The 19,180-nt window shown below is 46.3% G+C and overlaps 1 protein-coding gene and 1 long non-coding RNA gene across 3 annotated transcripts in view; one reads left to right on the top strand and one right to left on the bottom strand.

The window, feature by feature from the left end:
• Positions 1-19,180, top strand: part of kif3ca (kinesin family member 3Ca) — a 263,681-nt gene that overhangs the window by 213,549 nt on the left and 30,952 nt on the right. For both annotated transcript variants that reach the window (XM_072498979.1, XM_072498981.1), the window contains exon 7: positions 1,825-1,927. In XM_072498979.1, coding sequence (XP_072355080.1) covers positions 1,825-1,927 — 103 coding nt within the window. The remainder of the gene's footprint in view (positions 1-1,824; positions 1,928-19,180) is intronic.
• The window catches only part of LOC140410632 (uncharacterized), a 143,963-nt gene continuing 139,679 nt past the window's right edge, over positions 14,897-19,180 (bottom strand). Inside the window, exon 4 of the long non-coding RNA XR_011940699.1 lies at positions 14,897-15,095. This is a non-coding gene — a long non-coding RNA (uncharacterized lncRNA). The remainder of the gene's footprint in view (positions 15,096-19,180) is intronic.

Genomic DNA, 19,180 nt, shown 5'->3' with positions numbered 1-19,180 from the left:
GAGGGCTGGATACGCGCCCTCGCACCCTCGCGCCGAAACCGCAGCCGGCGCGGGGGCAGAGAATCTGTCCCCGCAAGAAATCGGGACCGGCGCCAGTTCCCAGATTCTGCGGGCCCCGAAAAGCGGCGTACTTGGGGAGTACACTGCGCCGCCTGCGAGCTACCTGGGGCCATTGCCAGAGGCCCACTCAGCCATGCTCCGCCCCCGAAGTCCTGACGGCATGTAACTAATGTGCACCAGCCAGTCGGGAAAGTAGGGTGGCCGCTGCGGACTTGGTCCGCGGCCGCACTGGTCGGAGTGCAGTGGTGGAGAGGCATACGGAAAGTAGGGCTTAGGCAACCAAAGGCAAACCGCCAATAATGCAATAAATATTGGCATGAATTCTCCGGCCAGTTCACTGGCTGCAACATTCTCTGGCTCGCTGGCAGCTCAACCCCACCCACGGGTTTCCTGGCGGCATGGGGTGGCTTCAATGGGAATTTCCATTGACAGTGGCAGGAGCAGAGAATCACGCCATTAGTGAATGGCGTGCCGCCGGGAAACGTGGAGAATGCTGCCCAATATTCAGGATGCTTAAGGAGTTAGAATTGGAGGGATTCAGATAACTCAGTGTTGTGGGGCTGGAGGGGATTAGAGGTAGGGAATGGCGAGGGATCCTGGAGGGATTTAAAAACAAGGTGAAGAATTTTAAATTCAGTGTGTTGCTTGACCAGAAGCCAGTGTAGGTCAACAACACGGGGGTGATGAGTGAACAGGATATAGTGTGAGTTATGTTGGCATCAGACTTTTGGATGACCCCATGTTTATGGAGGGTAGAATGTCTATGGAGATTAGAATGCTTCAATATTCGTCATATTGTTTTGGAGTTCAAATTACACACAGTGCACTGACTGCTGTTTTACTAAGGTTTTATATTGATTCACCATTATTTTTCATTCTATACTATTTTATATCTTTTGCTGTAGAACCCAGTATTTGTTTTTATGATCTTACCCATTTGATACTTTTCAGTCTATGAACCCAAGCCCTCAAATCTCTCTGTGTTTCACATCATCCAGCCTTCTCCATCTCACCATTACTGGCAGTAATATTGACTTTGGGTGTGGAACAGGTGATAGCCACTCAGCAACCCTTTGCACACATATTTTGATCATTTCTATTTCCATTAACATTAACAGAAAGACCCTTCCTGATCGTGATTGCTACACCCCAATTGGCACCGCTGCTACCCTCCTTTCCGGTCCCTTTCAAGGACTTCAATGAGGCTGCTTCTTGGGCTGCAGTTGCCCGACCTTTGAGTCCTCTTCTCTGGCAAGCTGCCTGGGGGTATCCGTTTGGTGTTTACAGCTCGCCAGCACAATAATAATGGAAGCCTGAAGCATGCTAATTTTTGGGTCGGCTCAATTTTCTATGCCGGAGAGTTTGATTGCAGGATTGCCATAAGTGTGGGCTTTGTTACCAAAACAGCAAATGTCGGAAACCCACAGAATGTCCTTCTGCATCTGTGAGTGAGCAGATAAGCTAAGTCTTTAGTCAGAACTAGACGAGCTTTGATGTTGTTCATTTTAACAGTAACATTTCAAGAGTTTATTGATAAAGTTTTATTTCGTTAATATTTAAACAAAATTAAAGGCCAGCCCTAATGTCAGCCTTATGAAAAGGTACTATCATTTCAGATCTGTTGGTTATTGTTACAGTTCAAATAATATTGTGAAAGCTTAATGTTGAAAATCCTTCAGTGAAATGCATGGGGCTGAGGGCTTCAGATCAGTTTTAAGAACTGTCATTACTCAACTCTTCTGTGATCTGTGTTCTTTTTATCAGCCATCAAATGAAGAAAAGATCTATGTCTGCAGTTGGCTATAAGCGACCAATCAGTCAGTATGCTAGAGTTGCTATGGCAATGGGTATTCATCCCAGATACCGGGTAAGTAATAAGTCATGTACTAAGAGATTAGCGGGACTGTGGAAGCCATTAAATATGACACAAAAACAGCCTTATTCATGCCAATCCAGAAGCTGGTGAACAAGACTTGCAAATTAATTGTTGAATAAAGAAAATCTATTTCACAATGTATGTTAAGAGGTTTCCATTGCTGTGAAATGCACATAAAAATTTGTTATCATACCAATATTAATATTGCACGCAGGCTTTCAAAATAGAAGCTCTTCAAAGGGATTAAAATATTTATCAACTCAACAAAGATCAAATAGAAATAGGTCATCCATATTATATGCGTTAAGAACAGCTTTACTGCAAATTGTTTCAGAAAATTTTCTGTTCATAATATCCTGGCACTTTGATTGTGGAGTACGTTATTTCTTGCACCCAAACCAATGGAGGTAATCAAGTTGCTAATGTTGACCTAATGCATCCTTGATCTTCCTGTGTACCATTTGTTATTGTGGGTAACGTGTATTTTGTAAGGGCCCCGAAGAATCCAGCACGAGTTTTAAGGATACAAAATAATAACGTTTATTTACTATAACAATATATACATAACAGTAGCAGTAACTTCCCTTGCTACCTTCTCCTTCCTGCTGGTTCCTGAACTGGCCAGCTTATTTATACTAGGAGTTTCTCCGCCCCCCTCATTGGGGAAGTTCATACTCCCATAGGATTGTGGGATAGTCATTAGTCCCCAGCCAATCGTAAGTAGGCAGGTTATAACAGTGTAAAACAATCTCGACAAGACGCCTGTGACACTTACACATCATACCAGATTACCTTTGTTGTCAGTGCTTGATGTATTATCAATGAAAATGTTTTAGTTTCTGTTCTGGAATTGTCACATGCACTGTAAACTGCAGTTCAGTTCCTGACTGCACTGTACTGGAACATAAGAACATAAGAACTACGAACAGGAGTAGGCCATCTGGCCCCTCGAGCCTGCTCCGCCATTTAATGAGATCATGGCTGATCTTTGTGGACTCAGCTCCACTCTCCGGCCCGTACACCATATCCCCGAATCCCTTTATTCTTTAGAAAGGCATCTATCTTTTTCTTAAAAACGTTTAAAGAAGGAGCCTCGACTGTTTCACTGGGTAAGGAATTCCAGAGATTCACAACCCTTTGGGTGAAGAGGTTCCTCCCACACTCCGTCCTAAATCTACCTCCCCTTATTTTGAGGCTATGCCCCCTAGTTCTGCTTTCCCCGACCAGTGGAAACAACCTGCCCGCATCTATCCTATCTATTCCCTTCCTAATTTTATATGTCTCAATAAGATCCCCCCGCATCCTTCTAAACTCCAATGAGTACAGTCCCAGTCTACTCAACCTCTCGTCATAATCTAATCCCCTCAACTCTGGGATCAACCTAGTGAATCTCCTCTGCACTCCCTCCAGTGCCAATATGTCCTTTCTCAGGTAAGACCAAAACTGAACACAATACGCCAGATGCGGCCTCAATTGCAGCATAACCTCACTAGTCTTAAACTCCATCCCTCTAGCAATGAAAGACAAAACTCGATTAGCCTTCTTAATCACCTGTTACACCTGCACACCAACATTTTGCGACTCGTGCACCAGCACACCCAGGTCCCTCTGCACAGCAGCATGTTTTAACATCTTACTGTTTAAATAATAATCCATTCTGCTGTTATTCCTCCCAAAATGGATAGCCTCACACTTGGCAACATTGAATTCCATCTGCCAGATCCTAGCCCATTCACCTAACCTATCCAAATCCTTCTGCAGACTTCCGGTATCCTCTGCACTTTTTGCTTTACCACTCATCTTAGTGTCGTCTGCAAACTTTGACACATTGCACTTGGTCCCCAACTCCAAATCGTCTATGTAAATTGTGAACAACTGCGGGCCCAACACTGATCCTTGAGGGACCCGACTAGTTACAGGTTGCCAACCAGAGAAACACCCATTTATCCCCACTCTCTGCTTTCTGTTAGTTAACCAATCCTCTACCCATGCTACCACTTTACCCTCAATGCCATGCATCTTTAGTTTATGCAGCAACCTTTTGTGCGGCACCTTGTCAAAAGCTTTCTGGAAATCCAGATATACCACATCCATTGGCTCCCCGTTATCTACTGCACTGGTAACGTCCTCAAAAGATTCTACCAAATTAGTCAGACACGACCTACCCTTTGTGAACCCATGCTGCGTCTGCCCAATGGGACAATTTCCCTCCAGGTGCCCCTCTATTTCCTCCTTAGTGATAGATTCCAGCATTTTCCCTACAACCGAAGTTAAGCTTACCGGCCTATAATTACCCGCTTTCTGCCAACCTCCTTTTTTAAACAGTGGTGTCACGTTTGCTACTTTCCAATCCTCTGGGACCACCCCAGAGTCTAGTGAATTTTGATAAATTATCACTAGTGCGTTTACAATTTCCCTAGCCAACTCTTTTAACACTCTGGGATGCATCCCATCAGGGCCAGGAGACTTGTCTACCTTTAGCCCCATTAGCTTGCCCAATACTGCCTCCTTAGTGACTACAATCATCTCAAGGTCCTCACCTATCATATCTTTATTTCCATCAGTCACTGGCATGTTATTTGTGTCCTCCACTGTGAAGACTGACCCAAAAAACCTGTTCAGCTCCTCAGCCATTTCCCCGTCTCCTATTATTAAATCTCCATTCTCATCTTCCAAAGGACCAACATTTACCTTAGCCACTCTTTTTTGTCTTATATATTTGTAGAAGCTTTTACTATCTGCTTTTATGTTCTGAGCCAGTTTACTTTCATAGTCTACCTTACTCTTCTTTATGGCTTTTTTAGTAGCTTTCTGTTGTCCCCTAAAGACTTCCCAGTCCTCTAGTTTCCCACTAATTTTTGCCACTTTGTATGTTTTTTCCTTCAATTTGATACTCTCCCTCACCTCTTAGATATCCACGATCGATTTTTCCCCTTTCTACCATCTTTCTTTTTTGTCGGTATGAACCTTTTCTGAACACTGTGAAAGATCGCTCGGAAGGTTCTCCACTGTTCCTCAACTGCTTCACCATGAAGTCTTTGCTCCCAGTCTACCTTAGCTAGTTCTTCTCTCATCCCATTGTAATCGCCTTTGTTTAAGCACAAAACACTAGTGTTTGATTTTACCTTGTCATCCTCCAACTGTATTTTAAATTCCACCATATTGTGGTCGCTCCTTCCAAGAGGATCCCGAACTATGAGATCATTAATCAATCCTGCCTCATTACACAGGACCAGATCTAGGACCACTTGTTCCCTTGTAGGTTCCATTACATACTTTTCCAGGAAATTATCCCGGGCACATTCTATAAACTCCTCCTCAAGGCTGCCTTTACCAACCTGGTTAAACCAATCGATATGCAGATTAAAATCTCCCATGATAACCGCTGTACCATTTCTACATGCATCCGTTATTTCTTTGCTTCTTGCCTGCCCTACCATCCTGTTACTATTTGGTGGCCTATAGACTACTCCTATCAGTGACCTTTTCGCCTTACTATTCCTGATTTCCACCCAAATTGATTCAACCTTGTCCTCCATAGCACCAATATCATCCCTTACTATTGCCTGGATGCCATCTTTAAACAACAAAGCTACACCACCGCCCTTACCGTCCATTCTATCCTTTCGTATAGTCTGATACCCTTGGATATTTAACTCCCAGTCGTGACCATCTTTTAACAATGTTTCAGTAATGGCCACTAAATCATAGTCATTCACGATGATTTGCGCCATCAACTCATTTACCTTATTTTGTATACTACGAGCATTCAGGTAAAGTACACTTATGCTGTTTTTTATGTCTTTGTTATGAATCCTAACACCTTGATCAGTAACTTTTCGCAATTTATTTTTCCTGTTACCCTTTCTCCTAATTTTCCTTGTCTTTGAACCCATATCTCTACATAATAACCTGTCACGTAAACTGCTGCCTTGATCTCCATTAACCATTATACTGTCCATAGCTTTACACTTCCCTTCCCCCAACTTGCTAGTTTAAAGTCCTTGTGACCAACCCATTTATCCTATTCGCTAGAACACTGGTCCCAGAATGGTTCAGGTGAAGACCGTCCCAACGGTACAGGTCACTCCTGCCCCAGTACTGATGCCAATGCCCCATGAAATGGAATCCCTCTTTCCCGCACCACTCCTTTAGCCACGTGTTAACTTCTCTAATTTTCTCAACCCTATGCCAATTGGCACGTGGCTCGGTTAGTAATCCAGAGATTATAACCCTGGAGGGCCTGTTCTTTAATTTAGTCCCTAGTGTTTGATAATCCCCAAACAGGTCCTCTTTCCTAGTCTTACATATGTTGTTAGTCCCAACGTGGACCACAACAACTGGATCCGCCCCCTCCCTCTCCAAAATCCTTTCAAGCCGATCAGAGATGTCCCTCACCCTGGCACCGGGCAGGCAACATACCATGCGGGACTCTCGATCTGGCTTACAAAGGATGCCATCAATCCCCCCAATTATAGAATCCCCTACAACTACCACTTGTCTTTTTGCTCCCCCCTCTTGAATGGCTTCCTGTACTACGGTGCAGTGGTCAGTCAACGCATCCTCCCTACAACCCTCTTCCTCATCCACACAGGGAGCAAGTACCTCATACCTGTTGGACAAGGTCAAGGGCTGAGGCTCCTCAACTCCTAAACTCAGGATCCCCCTACCTGCCTCCCTTGCAGTCACACCACTCTGTCCCTGACCACTGTCCGAATTAACAGTACTTATTCTACCAGGTGTGACTGCCTCCTGAAACAAAGTGTCCAGGTAATGTTCCCCCTCCCTGATGTGCCACAGTGTGTGCAGCTCGGACTCCAGCTAATCAATTCTGAGCCAAAGTTCCTTGAGCAGCCAATACTTACTGCAGATGTGGTCACTGACGGTCTCAATGGGATCCACCAGTTCCATCATCATATAGCAACAGCACATCACCTGTCCAGCCATATTCAACTAGTTAATTAATTTAAATATTTTTTTTTAAAAATTCTTTATAGAACCTCAAGGATAAACCCGAACACCAACAAAAACACAGTCCTCTCTCGCCTCTCACCCAAACTCAGTCACTCACCTAAACTCAGATGCACTCTGTTCCAATCAGCACTCAGTCAGTCACCTAAACTCAGATGCACTCTGTTCCAATCAGCACTCAGTCACTCATCTAAACTCAGATGCACTCTGTTCCAATCAGCACTCAGTCACTCACCTAAACTCAGATGCACTCTGTTCCAATCAGCACTCAGTCACTCACCTAAACTCAGATGCACTCTGTTCCAATCAGCACTCCGTGACTAAAGGCACTCCTGCCACACCTTTTGTGCACTCACCTCTCCCAGCACTGTCCCGGCTCTCTCCTCCCCCGCTTTTTAAATCTCCCGGCTCTCTCCTCCCGCGCTTTTTAAATCTCCCGGCTCTCTCCTGCCGCGCTGTATTCGCTGTCCCGGCTTTCTCCTCCCGTGCTTTTTAAATCTCCCGGCTCTCTCCTCCGGTGCTGTTTTCGCTGGAACCTTCTGCACTTGGCCTCAGAGCTTGCATATACTTGGTGCACTCTAATGCTGGCAGGAAATGTTGATATTCAGATAGGATCACGTTTTTAAAGGTGAGCCCCTTGTGGTTTGAATGCCCAGAATAGGTACCTGGCAACCTTCTGCTTCTCGGCTCCTTTACACTCATAATCTGTTTTCACCTGGTGGGCACACTTCAAATTTACCAGCCAAATCTCCTCATCTGGATATCCTTGTGCTGGTGTTTGTATGTTGAGAATAGCCTCTTCAGCCCCATCACGTTGGATGTAGAAATTTCCCATCATCTGGGAAAAGCAAGCTCAGCATTCGGCAATCTCAACCAGAGGCTGTGGAGAGTGAATCAAATTTGTCTCAAAACAAAGGACGAAAGTCTATCAGGCGGTAGTTTTCATTTGGGTTTTGAAATGCAATCATGTAAGAAAGCTCCTTTCTGACTTTCCATAGTCATGTGACCTCTGCCATGAGGCATAGGGCTGGGGAACAATCTTACATTTGGTTCAAGAAAGATATTGCACTGGAAGCACTCCACTTCCTTGAGCTCACAATCGTTCTGATATCACCTCTGTATGGCTGTGAGGCATAGTATTACATAAAGCAAGTAGATCAGTTCCACCTTTGCTTCATACGAACAGCCTGCAACATCAAGTGGCAGGGCAAAATCCCTAACATCAAAGTTCTTGCAAGATGCCACATACTTGGTGTTGTGATACTGCTCATCAGAACTCAGCTTTACTGGGTCAGCCATGTGTTTTTTATGGAAGATTCGCACTTATCAAAGGCAGCATTTTACAGCCAACTGAGTATGGAAACCCGCACCATCACAAACTCAGATATGAAGACATTCTGAAAGTCAACGTCAGAGCTTGTAAATTGGACACTGTGACATGAGAAGCATAACCCAGGACATATCCAAATGGTGAAGTTTTTGTTCTTAAGCACTCTCAGCATTTGCGAAGAACAGATCCTGGCCCCTGCTGGACAGGCAGGCATGTCGCCAAGCCAATGCCTTCACCCACCCCTCCGCAGGTGACTTGCTATGTAATATTTGCAATCAGATCTGAAAATCAACATTTGATTCAACATCACATGTGAGACGACGCTAACCCAGATGGTGAACAATTAATCTTCTTGCTGAAGACTCATTCATTCAAGTGACAAAACAATCCATTGATGTTCGCCACGGATGGAGTGGGTGCTACTTCGAGTGTTATGAGGTAATGGGTGCAACAGAGCCATACTCCAGTTTCTTTGGGGGCTTTGAAAGAAACAGAAGAAGACCATACATGGTGGCTGAAATGCAGGGCATAATTCTCCCGATTGGAGACTGTGCTCCCGCCAGCAGGAAAACCGGACTACTTTGTGTTGACGCTAGGAACTAACCCAACTTGAAAAAAATTAACCTATTACCGGGGTTTCTGTGTCATTCATTGGAACACCAGGGTTCCCACTGGACCTGAGAGTCTCTCTTGACGGGTCCCGCTTCTCAGAGATTGGAGCACTATTTTTAAAGCACGCCCCAATCTCAGAATGCTGTTACAGCCTCCTTCAAATTGCTGGCAATGCCCCCCGAACCTAATCACTGGCAACGACACCCTCCCCCTTAGTCCCCTCATTCAGCCCCATCCCCAGTCCACTCTCAGTCAGCCACCCCTCATTTCCCCCCTAACACCCCTCCCACACCCAACACCTGGAAGCTCTTGAGAACAAAGACATAACCTCTTAGTAAGCAATGCGATTAGAAAAACAGCAGCACTGCTGAGTTAATGGAACCCCTCTAGAACTATATAAATAAAGAACTATAATCCTCCCTTTGAAGCTGCCTGCACTTGTCAATCAAAAGCTTGTAAAAGGCAATGCTCCATGAACTAAATGTAAACAATGCAGTTCAAAGCTATTAGGCTTCCCAGCATACAAACAGGCTAGAAAGGTTAACGGGAAATTAAATTACTGTGAACAAATCACTTCAAACGTTTCCACCACGTTAAAGGGAATATTTTTACCTTCGTGTCACAGTTCTTTGAACTAGGCATACTGACAGACAGCTTAAAGTGTTAAGGCTGCAGATGGGAACACTGAGTATTTATTATTTATTATACACTGAGCTTTATTATCAGAGAACTGTATTTTAGAGATACTGACAGACCGGGTTTAAAGGCTGCAGATGGGAAGAGCAGCTAAATGACCCCCATCCCATTAAAGATCCCTGACCTAAGCCCTTCCAGCACAAGCCCCTCTGACCTGCATCTCCCAAGAAGGACCCCTCTCAGTACCCTGGAGGCAATTGTAGGGAATACTCACCCCCTTGCCACCCCTCGAACTGCAAGGTGCCAGATTCCTGTTCTTCAGGACTTTCACCAATTTACGCCATCAGGACTCCCAGCTGGGGAGGAGGGTTCCAGGTGGCAGGTGAATCGGGCGTCCTGCCCCTAAATTAGATTCAAAACAGATATAATTAACTATTTGCCTGTTCCCGCCGGGTCTGGGCGGGAACCTCGTTGGGGACATTGGGAAGGTCCTCAGAGACAGCGGGCCGGCTGGGAGAACTCGCAACGGATTTCACTACTGGGGTGAAACCTGTTTTTGGCGTATTCATCGGGAAGTGTTAGGGTTAGGTGATCAGTCGGTGTGATTCATATGACGGGATACGGGTTTTGGAAGCATATTTCAGGGTCGTGCAGGACATTGAAATTGTGAACAGTCTAAATCAGCCTGAGACAGGACCATGCAGGATACTGGGGTATTTGAGGGCTGAAGATGATCTTTAGTCTTTCCATCCTTTAGTGAAGCTATTGAGAGTTGGGACAGAAAAGGAAGGTTTTGTCTCACTTGGCAATGGCAAGGGAGGAAGCAACAGGAGCAACTGAACACCAGTGAAATCCATGAGGTCCTTGCAATAGTTGATAAGAGCACGAGGGGCGGTTGAATAGATGATAGTTACTGGTGAAATGAAGCCAAGGGCTATCTCTTCCTTCCAGATTGCTCTTCGAGTTATGGGCCATTTTGACAGAGAAATTGTCATTTAGATCTGCCCTTGGATGCCTAAGTTAGTGGTGAACTGAGGATGCTTCAGATTGCACCTCTTGGACTTGAGGGAACAAATATGGAGATCACACTAAAGGAAATTACTTAAATAAGAGATGGTGAAAGTAGTATTTGGAAGTAGGGTATCAAAAGTGGAAATTAAGGAGTGTAAGAGCAAATCGGCAGCACATATTATGAACGGAGAGTGAAAGGATAAGAGGTATTGAAGCCAGGAAAGCATTTGTGAACCACCAGGGAGAGTTTCTCCCAGGTGGATGCAGAAGGAAGTTGGCTTAGCGGAGGATGGCGAAGAATACAAGAGATAGACTTGTCATTAATCTTAGACCATGAGAGAGGAGAGGCTGCAGGGGAAGGCAAGCTTCAGGAGATGCCTGTGAACTGAACATGCACTGCTCAGGTTAGGTGAAGTGAGCTGTGAAGGTACAATATTCTTTGACCAACCAGAAATTAAGTTATGTGGCTGAATTGTATTCTTGCTCAGATGCACTGATTTGTAGTAACTCGAAGCTCCACTTTCACTAATCTATATGCAGCAATTTCACATTGCCTCATGCCCCACAGTAGTTCTACTGCCCTGTATTTCTGGTAAGCTTTGATACTGATGCTCTGCAATTCAAAAGGAGCACTGTGGAATAAAATGATTTCTGTGTTGTATTATAGGTACATCCTATAAGGCACAGTAGGCTTGTATGTAGGGTCATGAAACTGGCAAGCTCCCATGTTATTGAGTATATTTCACATGTTCATCAGAATATCGCAGGTAGTGCAGCAGCCACATGGGGAAAAAAAGCATTGAACGTCTATCAGTCCCCTTCACCATGACGCCAATCTACCTCAGCATGACTTCAGTTTCTTCTGGAGATTAAGCCCAGGTTAGACCTGAACCTCACTATCAACCCTGAAACCCCCCCCCCCCTCCCACCAACCACTCACCGCCCGACCCCACCCAAAGCACCCCTCACAGGTGGATTTACTTCCAGCGGCTAAGAATTCAAAATGGCTGCATTCATTAGGCATTGGGGGCCGGTTTAGCTCAGCTAGACAGCTGGATTTATGATGCAGAGCAAGGCCAACATTGCGGGTTTGATTCCCGTACTGGCTGAGGTTATTCATGAAGACCCGCCTTCTCAACCTTTCCCCTCACCTGAGGTGTGGTGATCCTCAGGTTAAATCACCACCAGTCAGCTCTTCTCCTCAAATGGGAGAGCAGCCTATGGTCACCTGGGACAATGGCAACTTTACCTTTTACCTAATTCCCTAGCAAAACCTATGTCAGAAGCAGAGGAATTCCTGGACTGCTCCTTACCTAAGTCACACCCTTTTGATTTGGGGGCTGATGTCCAAGTGAATGGAAATCACACCTTTGATAAGGTACCAAGGCTGCTCTCATCAGAGGCAGAGGCTTGAGGTTGTGTCTTGGCCTAATTCATAGTCCTGCTACACTCTTACCTGATTAATGGTGGAAATGCCCTAGAAGGCCTGTGGATCTTTGGACCCAATACATGTAATTGTCATATCTTTTAATGGTAACCGTGAGAAGAGTTTCTTTGAGATGCATCGAGCCCAGTTCGAAAATGCTAACTCTCATTCCAGAGCATGTACCGTTTCTTTTAACCAATTTAACTCTGACCCACTAGAGGGTTCAACCCGATCTCAAAATTAATGTAAAAATAACCAAAAGCTGTTTTCAAAATAGTCTGAAAACCATTACAGTGCTATTGAAGCACCTTCATTACAAAATAAAACTTGTATAATTAACTTGAAAAATTGCTGAGTTTTTGGTCATTTCATTCAAGGAATAACTGTTTGAATTTTAATGAAACCTTGGATAACATTTCCCAAATTAACAAAGAAGCTGATGCCGGTAAATTAGGAGCAGGCAAAGTTTTTTTTCAAAGTGTCCCAACTGGTTGTTATTCATGGTTTTTGGAATATGATTGCCCATATGCATCAATAAATTATACTGTATCAGCTTGGCCTTGCAAAGAGAACTGACATCTTTAAAACAGTATTGTATCGCAGACCGCTCTGGTTGCCGCTAGCAGCTGACCTCTGCTAAAATAACAACTCCCAGATTCTAAAAGGCTATTTATCTGACGCCACATGTTTTTTGACGATTTGTGATTGGAGCATCATGATCAATAACAGCAGAATTTCTGTCATGTCTTCCTGTTGGATAAGCCTTCCTGATCGATGCACAAAATCAGAAAACTCCGCCCTCCTCGATTTTGTCAGTGCAATACTCAAACTAGATTGGCTGTTGCTCCTCATAGCGGATAAGAAGAATAAGTGGCTGTTGCTCCAGCAAGTAACTGGAATCAGTGGGAACTATTGTGTGGGTTTGTTTATCTTGAAGATTGCTTTCTTTGTCTATCAGTGTTTATTGGGAAGCAGAATGAGATCATCCTTAATTTTAATCATCTTTTGTGTCTTGTTTTTTTTTCCTTTTGATCTGTGCAAATTTTGGCATGAAGATTAAACTTGTTTTCAGATAGGATAACCAATGAGAACAATTATGCCTAGGTATTGTACAGTGGCTGGTTAGTTATTGATTGGATACCGAAGGCACTTACAGAACCTGAAGTGGAATCAATTCAACTGCCACTTCCTCTGAGTCAGAAGGCCATGGGTTCACACCCCATTCTAGGTGGCTGGTTTTCACTCACTTCACCCAGCATTGGTGGGATACAACTACCTCAAAATGGGGGCAGTGGCCAAACTGATCAGTATGATGATGTTGGGCCCACTGGTAGGTAAACAAAGTGCCTGCCTGTTTCAAGCGATAGGCCCATTTTAACGTGCAAATCACGTGGGTGATGGAGCAGAAGAAGCCAGGCTACGATAAGTGTGATAGTTGTGAGGTCCAGAGAAACAGCAGCATCTGCAGAACATGACTTCTTCCACGATCATGACCATGCACCCTGCAAGTACCTTCTTGTTGGCTGAAGCAGCTGCTGTTGGCCAACCTTGATCCAGCAATCTACATCAGCCCCTTGTTTGCGTCCTTTCCTCACTGCCCATTGGACACCAATGATCTTCAAACCAACTTAAAAACCCACTTAAATGTGCTGATGCCGGATCTAACTGGCTCCCAGTATGTACCCGCCTCCTCAAGGAGACCCAGGTGCCATTTAGTACTGGTTCACACAAACATGGACCATGCGGAACGGCACCTGGGGGGTGGGGGGCCGGGGGGGGTCTGCCAGGACATTGGAGGCCCCTGGATGGTCAGGGATAGGACAAGGTGGTACCCTAGCTCTCCCCCTGGCACCGGGGCACCTTGGCACCACCATCCTGGCACCTTGGCACTGCCACCCTGGGTGGCACTGTGAGGCCAGCAGGAGTAGTGCCAGGGTGGCAGCGCCAGGGTGTACGGGTGCCAGGGTGGCACTTCCAAGGGTTGGGGCCTGAGGGGGGCCAAGCCCATGAAAGGAGGGGTGAGTGTCAAGGGTGAGGAGATGAACAGCGGGTATGAAGGGGCCTCCAGAAGGTTGGGGAAGGTGAAGGGTGGGGGTCCTGAAAGGGGCGGGGATTGCTTAAGGGGGTGTGGGAAGGCCAGAAAAGAGGGGGCCCTCTGCAACTCCATTGCAGGGTGTCCTCAATTGGGGGATGTGGGGTAATGCCCATGTGTGTGAAGGTTGACATTGCCCCCGGGTGGAACATGTGGAGAACCCTCTTGGAGATCAGGGCACTCGTTCAAAATGGTGGCCTGGTCTCTTAGGATCAGGTCTACCCAGCGAGTTCAGCTCAATGTGCCCCAAAAAATGACGAAGTGTGTTAGATAGTGGTGGGGAACTCAATGACAGAGCCGGGAGAAACTCCCGGCCAAACCCGCCTGAAAATAACACTTAGAGCGCGATTCAACTAATTGGGAACAAAGTTCCACAGCATCCGCAATTAGCTGCCTATTTCCCAGCACTCGCAACTCCGAGAAACACATGACTCGACAACGTGGCTCGCGTTGTACAAGGGGCCTCAGCAGGGAATTTTGTACACTGAGGTGCTCCACTCGCCGGAACTCCCCAGTGGAGCGAGAGATCAGGACGCTATTTGTAAATGGTATCCCGATTGCCGAGTTCCTGAAACGACCCACGGCACACCCCCCAGCCTGAATACAGGCACCCCCAGCCCGATTGTGCACAGTTAGAAAATGCCAGCTTGGCACCTTGGCAATGCCAACCTGGAACCCTGGCAGTGTTCATGCCAGCTTGCCAGAGCACCAGGCTAGCACTGTTAAGGTGTCAGGCTAGCACTGCCAGGGTGCCCAGGTGGCACCAGCAGTGCCAGGCCACCACCCTGCCCAAAGGGCAATGATGGATCTCTGTGTCTATTCGGAACCCTGGATATCCGTTATCCCTTCTCAGTTCCCAAATAACAGAGGTCAAGTCTGTGCTTTTTGGCAAAGTCCACTTGTACTTTATTTGTCAGCTGTGCCACTGGTAAACTTATTTTCAATACAACATTTAGGGAGTTCCGACTAGCCCTGCAGCAAGATAGTCAGGTTGATTGTCTTTAGCGAATACAGTAGTTGAGTTTTCATTCAATTACAGATCTTGGTAATTCTTCAAATCATAATACACAGGATAACATACCTAAGTGATTTAAACAAAAGAAAGATGGCGATTAGCAAAAGCAAGCAGCAAAGAAATAGGTTTCAGAAATATAAATAGGGTGATTCTGGAATGGGTTTTTCCAACCCAGTAAGTGATTCTTAAGGAGATTATTATCTTAATGTCTGGCCTTTTTACTTCTGATTGGCTTTAACTAATTTATAATTCACTCATTTCGACCAAACTGTCTGTCCATCAATTTAAGAGATATATGTATTTAAATATATTGGTGCCAATTTCCCATTCCATCGCTTGCCAATTTAATTAGAGAAACACAGTTTTCGTTAAGAAATTATGAGCCCTAGACTGGTTGCTACTATAGAAACGGGACTACTCGGACTGGACAGCCGCCCAGTTTTTACCATACAATGGGGCCTATTAGCTAGTTGACGTCAGTGACCTTGTAGCCTCAAGCAACTTGCAAAATGTGAAACCTAAGAAAGAAATTAAAGAGTATTATCTGGATTAACCCTTAGTGGATTCCCAGCTATTGTTGCACTGAAGTAATGCTTAATATGATTATAGTTAATTATTCTTAATGCGTTCTTAATTAAACCTCTATCATCTTCCCTTACTCTCATGGTTATAGCTGACCAGAAAAGTCAATTTCTATCAAAGTTGGGTGCTTCCAATCGCCTGCGAGACACCCACGAGTGCCATTTTGTCTGGTCCCTGTTTGTGGTGACCAGTACCAAATGGCGCTCGCCCAAGGGGTGGGATTCTCCGTTTCTGAGACTAGGTATTAATGCCAGCGCAGAATCAGCGGACTTCTACAACAGGAAAACCGGCGCCGCACCTGCACCAATTCTGCTACTATTAAGGGGCGAGCACCAGTGCCGCGTGGAACACAATCGATTCTAATGAAAAGTGGTCCGTGATTCGCTGGGCCCGTGATTGATACTTGGGAGGTTGACAAGCTGCAGCCGCATTGCATTCCCCACACACACTCATCCCAGCCAACAAGATGGCACTGGTTGTGCTGGAGCTTGCCCATACAGCTGATGGGTCGGCTGGCGCCAGAGGGAACCCAAGAGGGTGCCCTGGGGAGACACACATACGACCCGTGGCCCTAAGTGCACAGTGCGCTGTTCACGGTGTGCGCAACTGCATGGCTGCCTTGCCAGCTGCAGCAATGATGTTCTGTGCCCGTCCATCCTGACCCCACAGCTCACCTCCTGGCCACGCCCCCACTACTCCCCTTGGCCCTGGCAGAAGCCCCCCGGCCAGCAGCACAACTGTGAGCTGCGTAGATCCTGGGAGCGGGGCCAGCTTTCATTGGTGACGCTGAGGCGAGCTGACATTCAGGTGCATAGCGCCCATAGGTATTAGTGTACCTCCCCAACCCTACAGCCATTAGCAGGTACATTGACAGAGGCTTCTGGCAGCCACATCTGACCCCTAGACTTTTTTTCCTCTTTATTCTTTCATGGGATGTGGGTATCACTGGCAAGGCCAGCATTTGTTGCCCATCCCTAATTGCCCTTAAACTGCGTAGCTTGCTAGGCCATTTCAGAGAACAATTAAGAGTCAACTGCATAAAAGCAAATGACTGTGGATGCTGGAATCTGAAACCAAAGAGAAAATGCTGAAAAATCTCAACAGGTCTGGCAGCATCTGGAAGGAGAGAAAAGAGCTAACGTTTCGAGTCCAGCTGACCATTTGTCATTACAGATGCTGCCAGACCTGCTGAGATTTTCCAGCATTTTCTCTGCATCCCTGTTGGTCTGGAGTCATAAGTAGGCCAGACCAATTAAGGAGGGTAGATTTCCTTCCCAAAAGGTGCATCGGTGAACCAGATGATAGCTTCTTGCTCACTATTACTGAGACGAGCTTCATATTCCAGATTTATTAATTGAATGTAAATTCCACCAGCCTCCATAGTGGGATTTGAACTCGCGTTCCCCCAAGCATTAGCCTGGGCTTCTGGATTACTAGCCCCTTGACGTTACCACTACTCCTCCATCTCCCCCATGTGCTTGACTGCACAATCATCTCCCTGACAGAGTTTCAGCCCCATAAACATAGAGCCTTGAAACCCCTACCCACTTACTTTTGTTTACGGTTCGGTTGTTGTTGGGAGCTGGGTGGTGGCGTGGCCAGGACCAGAGAGCTGCTGGCTATTCATTGGCCGGCAGCTCTTGAAGACAGGCTGTGGTGGAAACAACAGAAAAAAATGAATTAAAAAAAAAACCACAAAACAAAAGGGTCTAAAATTGTTGGACTCATTGTTGAGCTCAGAAGGCTGTAAAGTGTCAATTTGAAAGATTAGGTGCTGTTGCGGAACCTTGCATTGAGTTTCCTGGGAACCCTGTGGCAGGCTGAGGACAGAAAAGTCAGAGTGAGAGCAAAGTGTAACATTGAAACGACGAGCAAGTGGAAACTCAGGGTCATGTTTGTTTTTTGCCCGTTCTGTTTTCTCTAGTCTTGTATAGATCTGAAAATATATCGAATGTGATAATGGTACATTACATGTTGCTTAATTATACTCTGAAAAGAGAAGATATCATGCAATTAAATACTTTGCTCAAAATCCAGTTCCAATCATTCATTCATTACTTGAGTCGTGCTTGGTGTATTATCACTGTTTCATATCCCAGTGCTTCCCCTGATATCGTAACCTCTTTGTAACCTCAGTTGCCTCGGCCCCAGGCTCTGGATTTCTCTCCCTAAACCCGCCATCTCTCTACATCTTTTCCTCCTTTAAGATATCGCTTAAAAGTCACTTCTTTGACCAAGTTTTTTATCGCCATCCCTGATATTTTATCAGGCTTGGTATCAGATTTTGTTTTGACATTGCTCTTGTGAAGTGCATTGGGACGTTTACTATGATAAAGGTACATGTTGTGAAGGAATGTGCTTGGGGATAGAGGTGCCTCTTGACTTCCTTTTGCTGGATAATAAATTCACACCATGTCTGACACTGTGGTGGTCAATTAGCCCTCGACCCCCTTCCTTCTGGTTCTCCATGGGTAACATAAATCAGACATCTGGATAACAAGGATGTTTATTCATCCCAGGAGACAAGCTTCCACTCAAGTTTCATAAAATGATGTACACTAAAAGTGCTCTGACATTACGATGAGATTTTCCCCATCCATAGGCTCTCCCCCTCCCCCTTCCATTCTAAGTGCGGGAAACACCCCTCGCTCCCCCGTCCCGGCCCTGCCCCCTCCAGTCAGCGCGGGAAAACCCCCGCGCTTTCCACCTACCCGGCCCCGCCACCTCTGATGCAGCTCCTTTTACAGGCCCAGTCCCTTCACCCCCGACTCGGGCCTCCCCCTCCCCCGCGGGGCCCCATCTCAATCTCACCTCAAGGCCGGCCACCACCCCTGTTCCGTTTACCTACCCCCCTCCAAGAGCCCCCACGACCAACCCAACCAAAACAGTGCCCAACCCGCCCCAACCATCCTCACCGACCTGAAAGAGAAAAACACAGAAAAAAAGAAACCAGGAGCAAAACAAAGGCCCCCCCTCAAAAAAAATAACATATCAGCTGCAGTCCCCGAACGCCCATCCCGACCCTCAATCTGTGTCCAACTTCTCGGCCTGAACAAAGGCCCAAACCTCCTCCGGAGACTCAAAATAATGGTGCCGGTCCTTGTAGGTGACCCACAGTCGCGCCGGCTGCAACATGCCAAACTTCACCCCCTTCCTGTGCAGCACCGCCTTCGCTCGATTGTAACCGGCCCTCCTCGTCGCACTCCAGTCCTGGTATATTCGAACCTCCGCGTTCTCCCACCTGCTGCTCCTCTCCTTCTTGGCCCACCTGAGCACACACTCCCGATCAACGAACCGATGGAACCTCACCAGCACCGCCCATGGAGGCTCGTTAGCCTTAGGCCTCCTTGCCAGCACTCTATGGGCCCCTTCCAATGCCAGGGGCCCCTGGAAAGACCCCGCTCCCATCAGCGAGTTCAACATGGTGACCACATAGGACCCCATGACCGGCCCATCCAGCCCCTCATCCGCAGATTCTTCCGCCTCGACCGATTCTCCATCTCCTCGAACCGCTCCTGCCATTTCTTGTGGAGCGCCTCCACCTTTACCACCAGGCCTAAGATCTCGTC

The sequence above is a fragment of the Scyliorhinus torazame genome, chromosome 4 (assembly GCF_047496885.1).
Source record: "Scyliorhinus torazame isolate Kashiwa2021f chromosome 4, sScyTor2.1, whole genome shotgun sequence".
In the NCBI taxonomy this organism is placed as follows: domain Eukaryota; kingdom Metazoa; phylum Chordata; class Chondrichthyes; order Carcharhiniformes; family Scyliorhinidae; genus Scyliorhinus; species Scyliorhinus torazame.
This window is presented reverse-complemented; position numbering and strand designations above follow the sequence as displayed.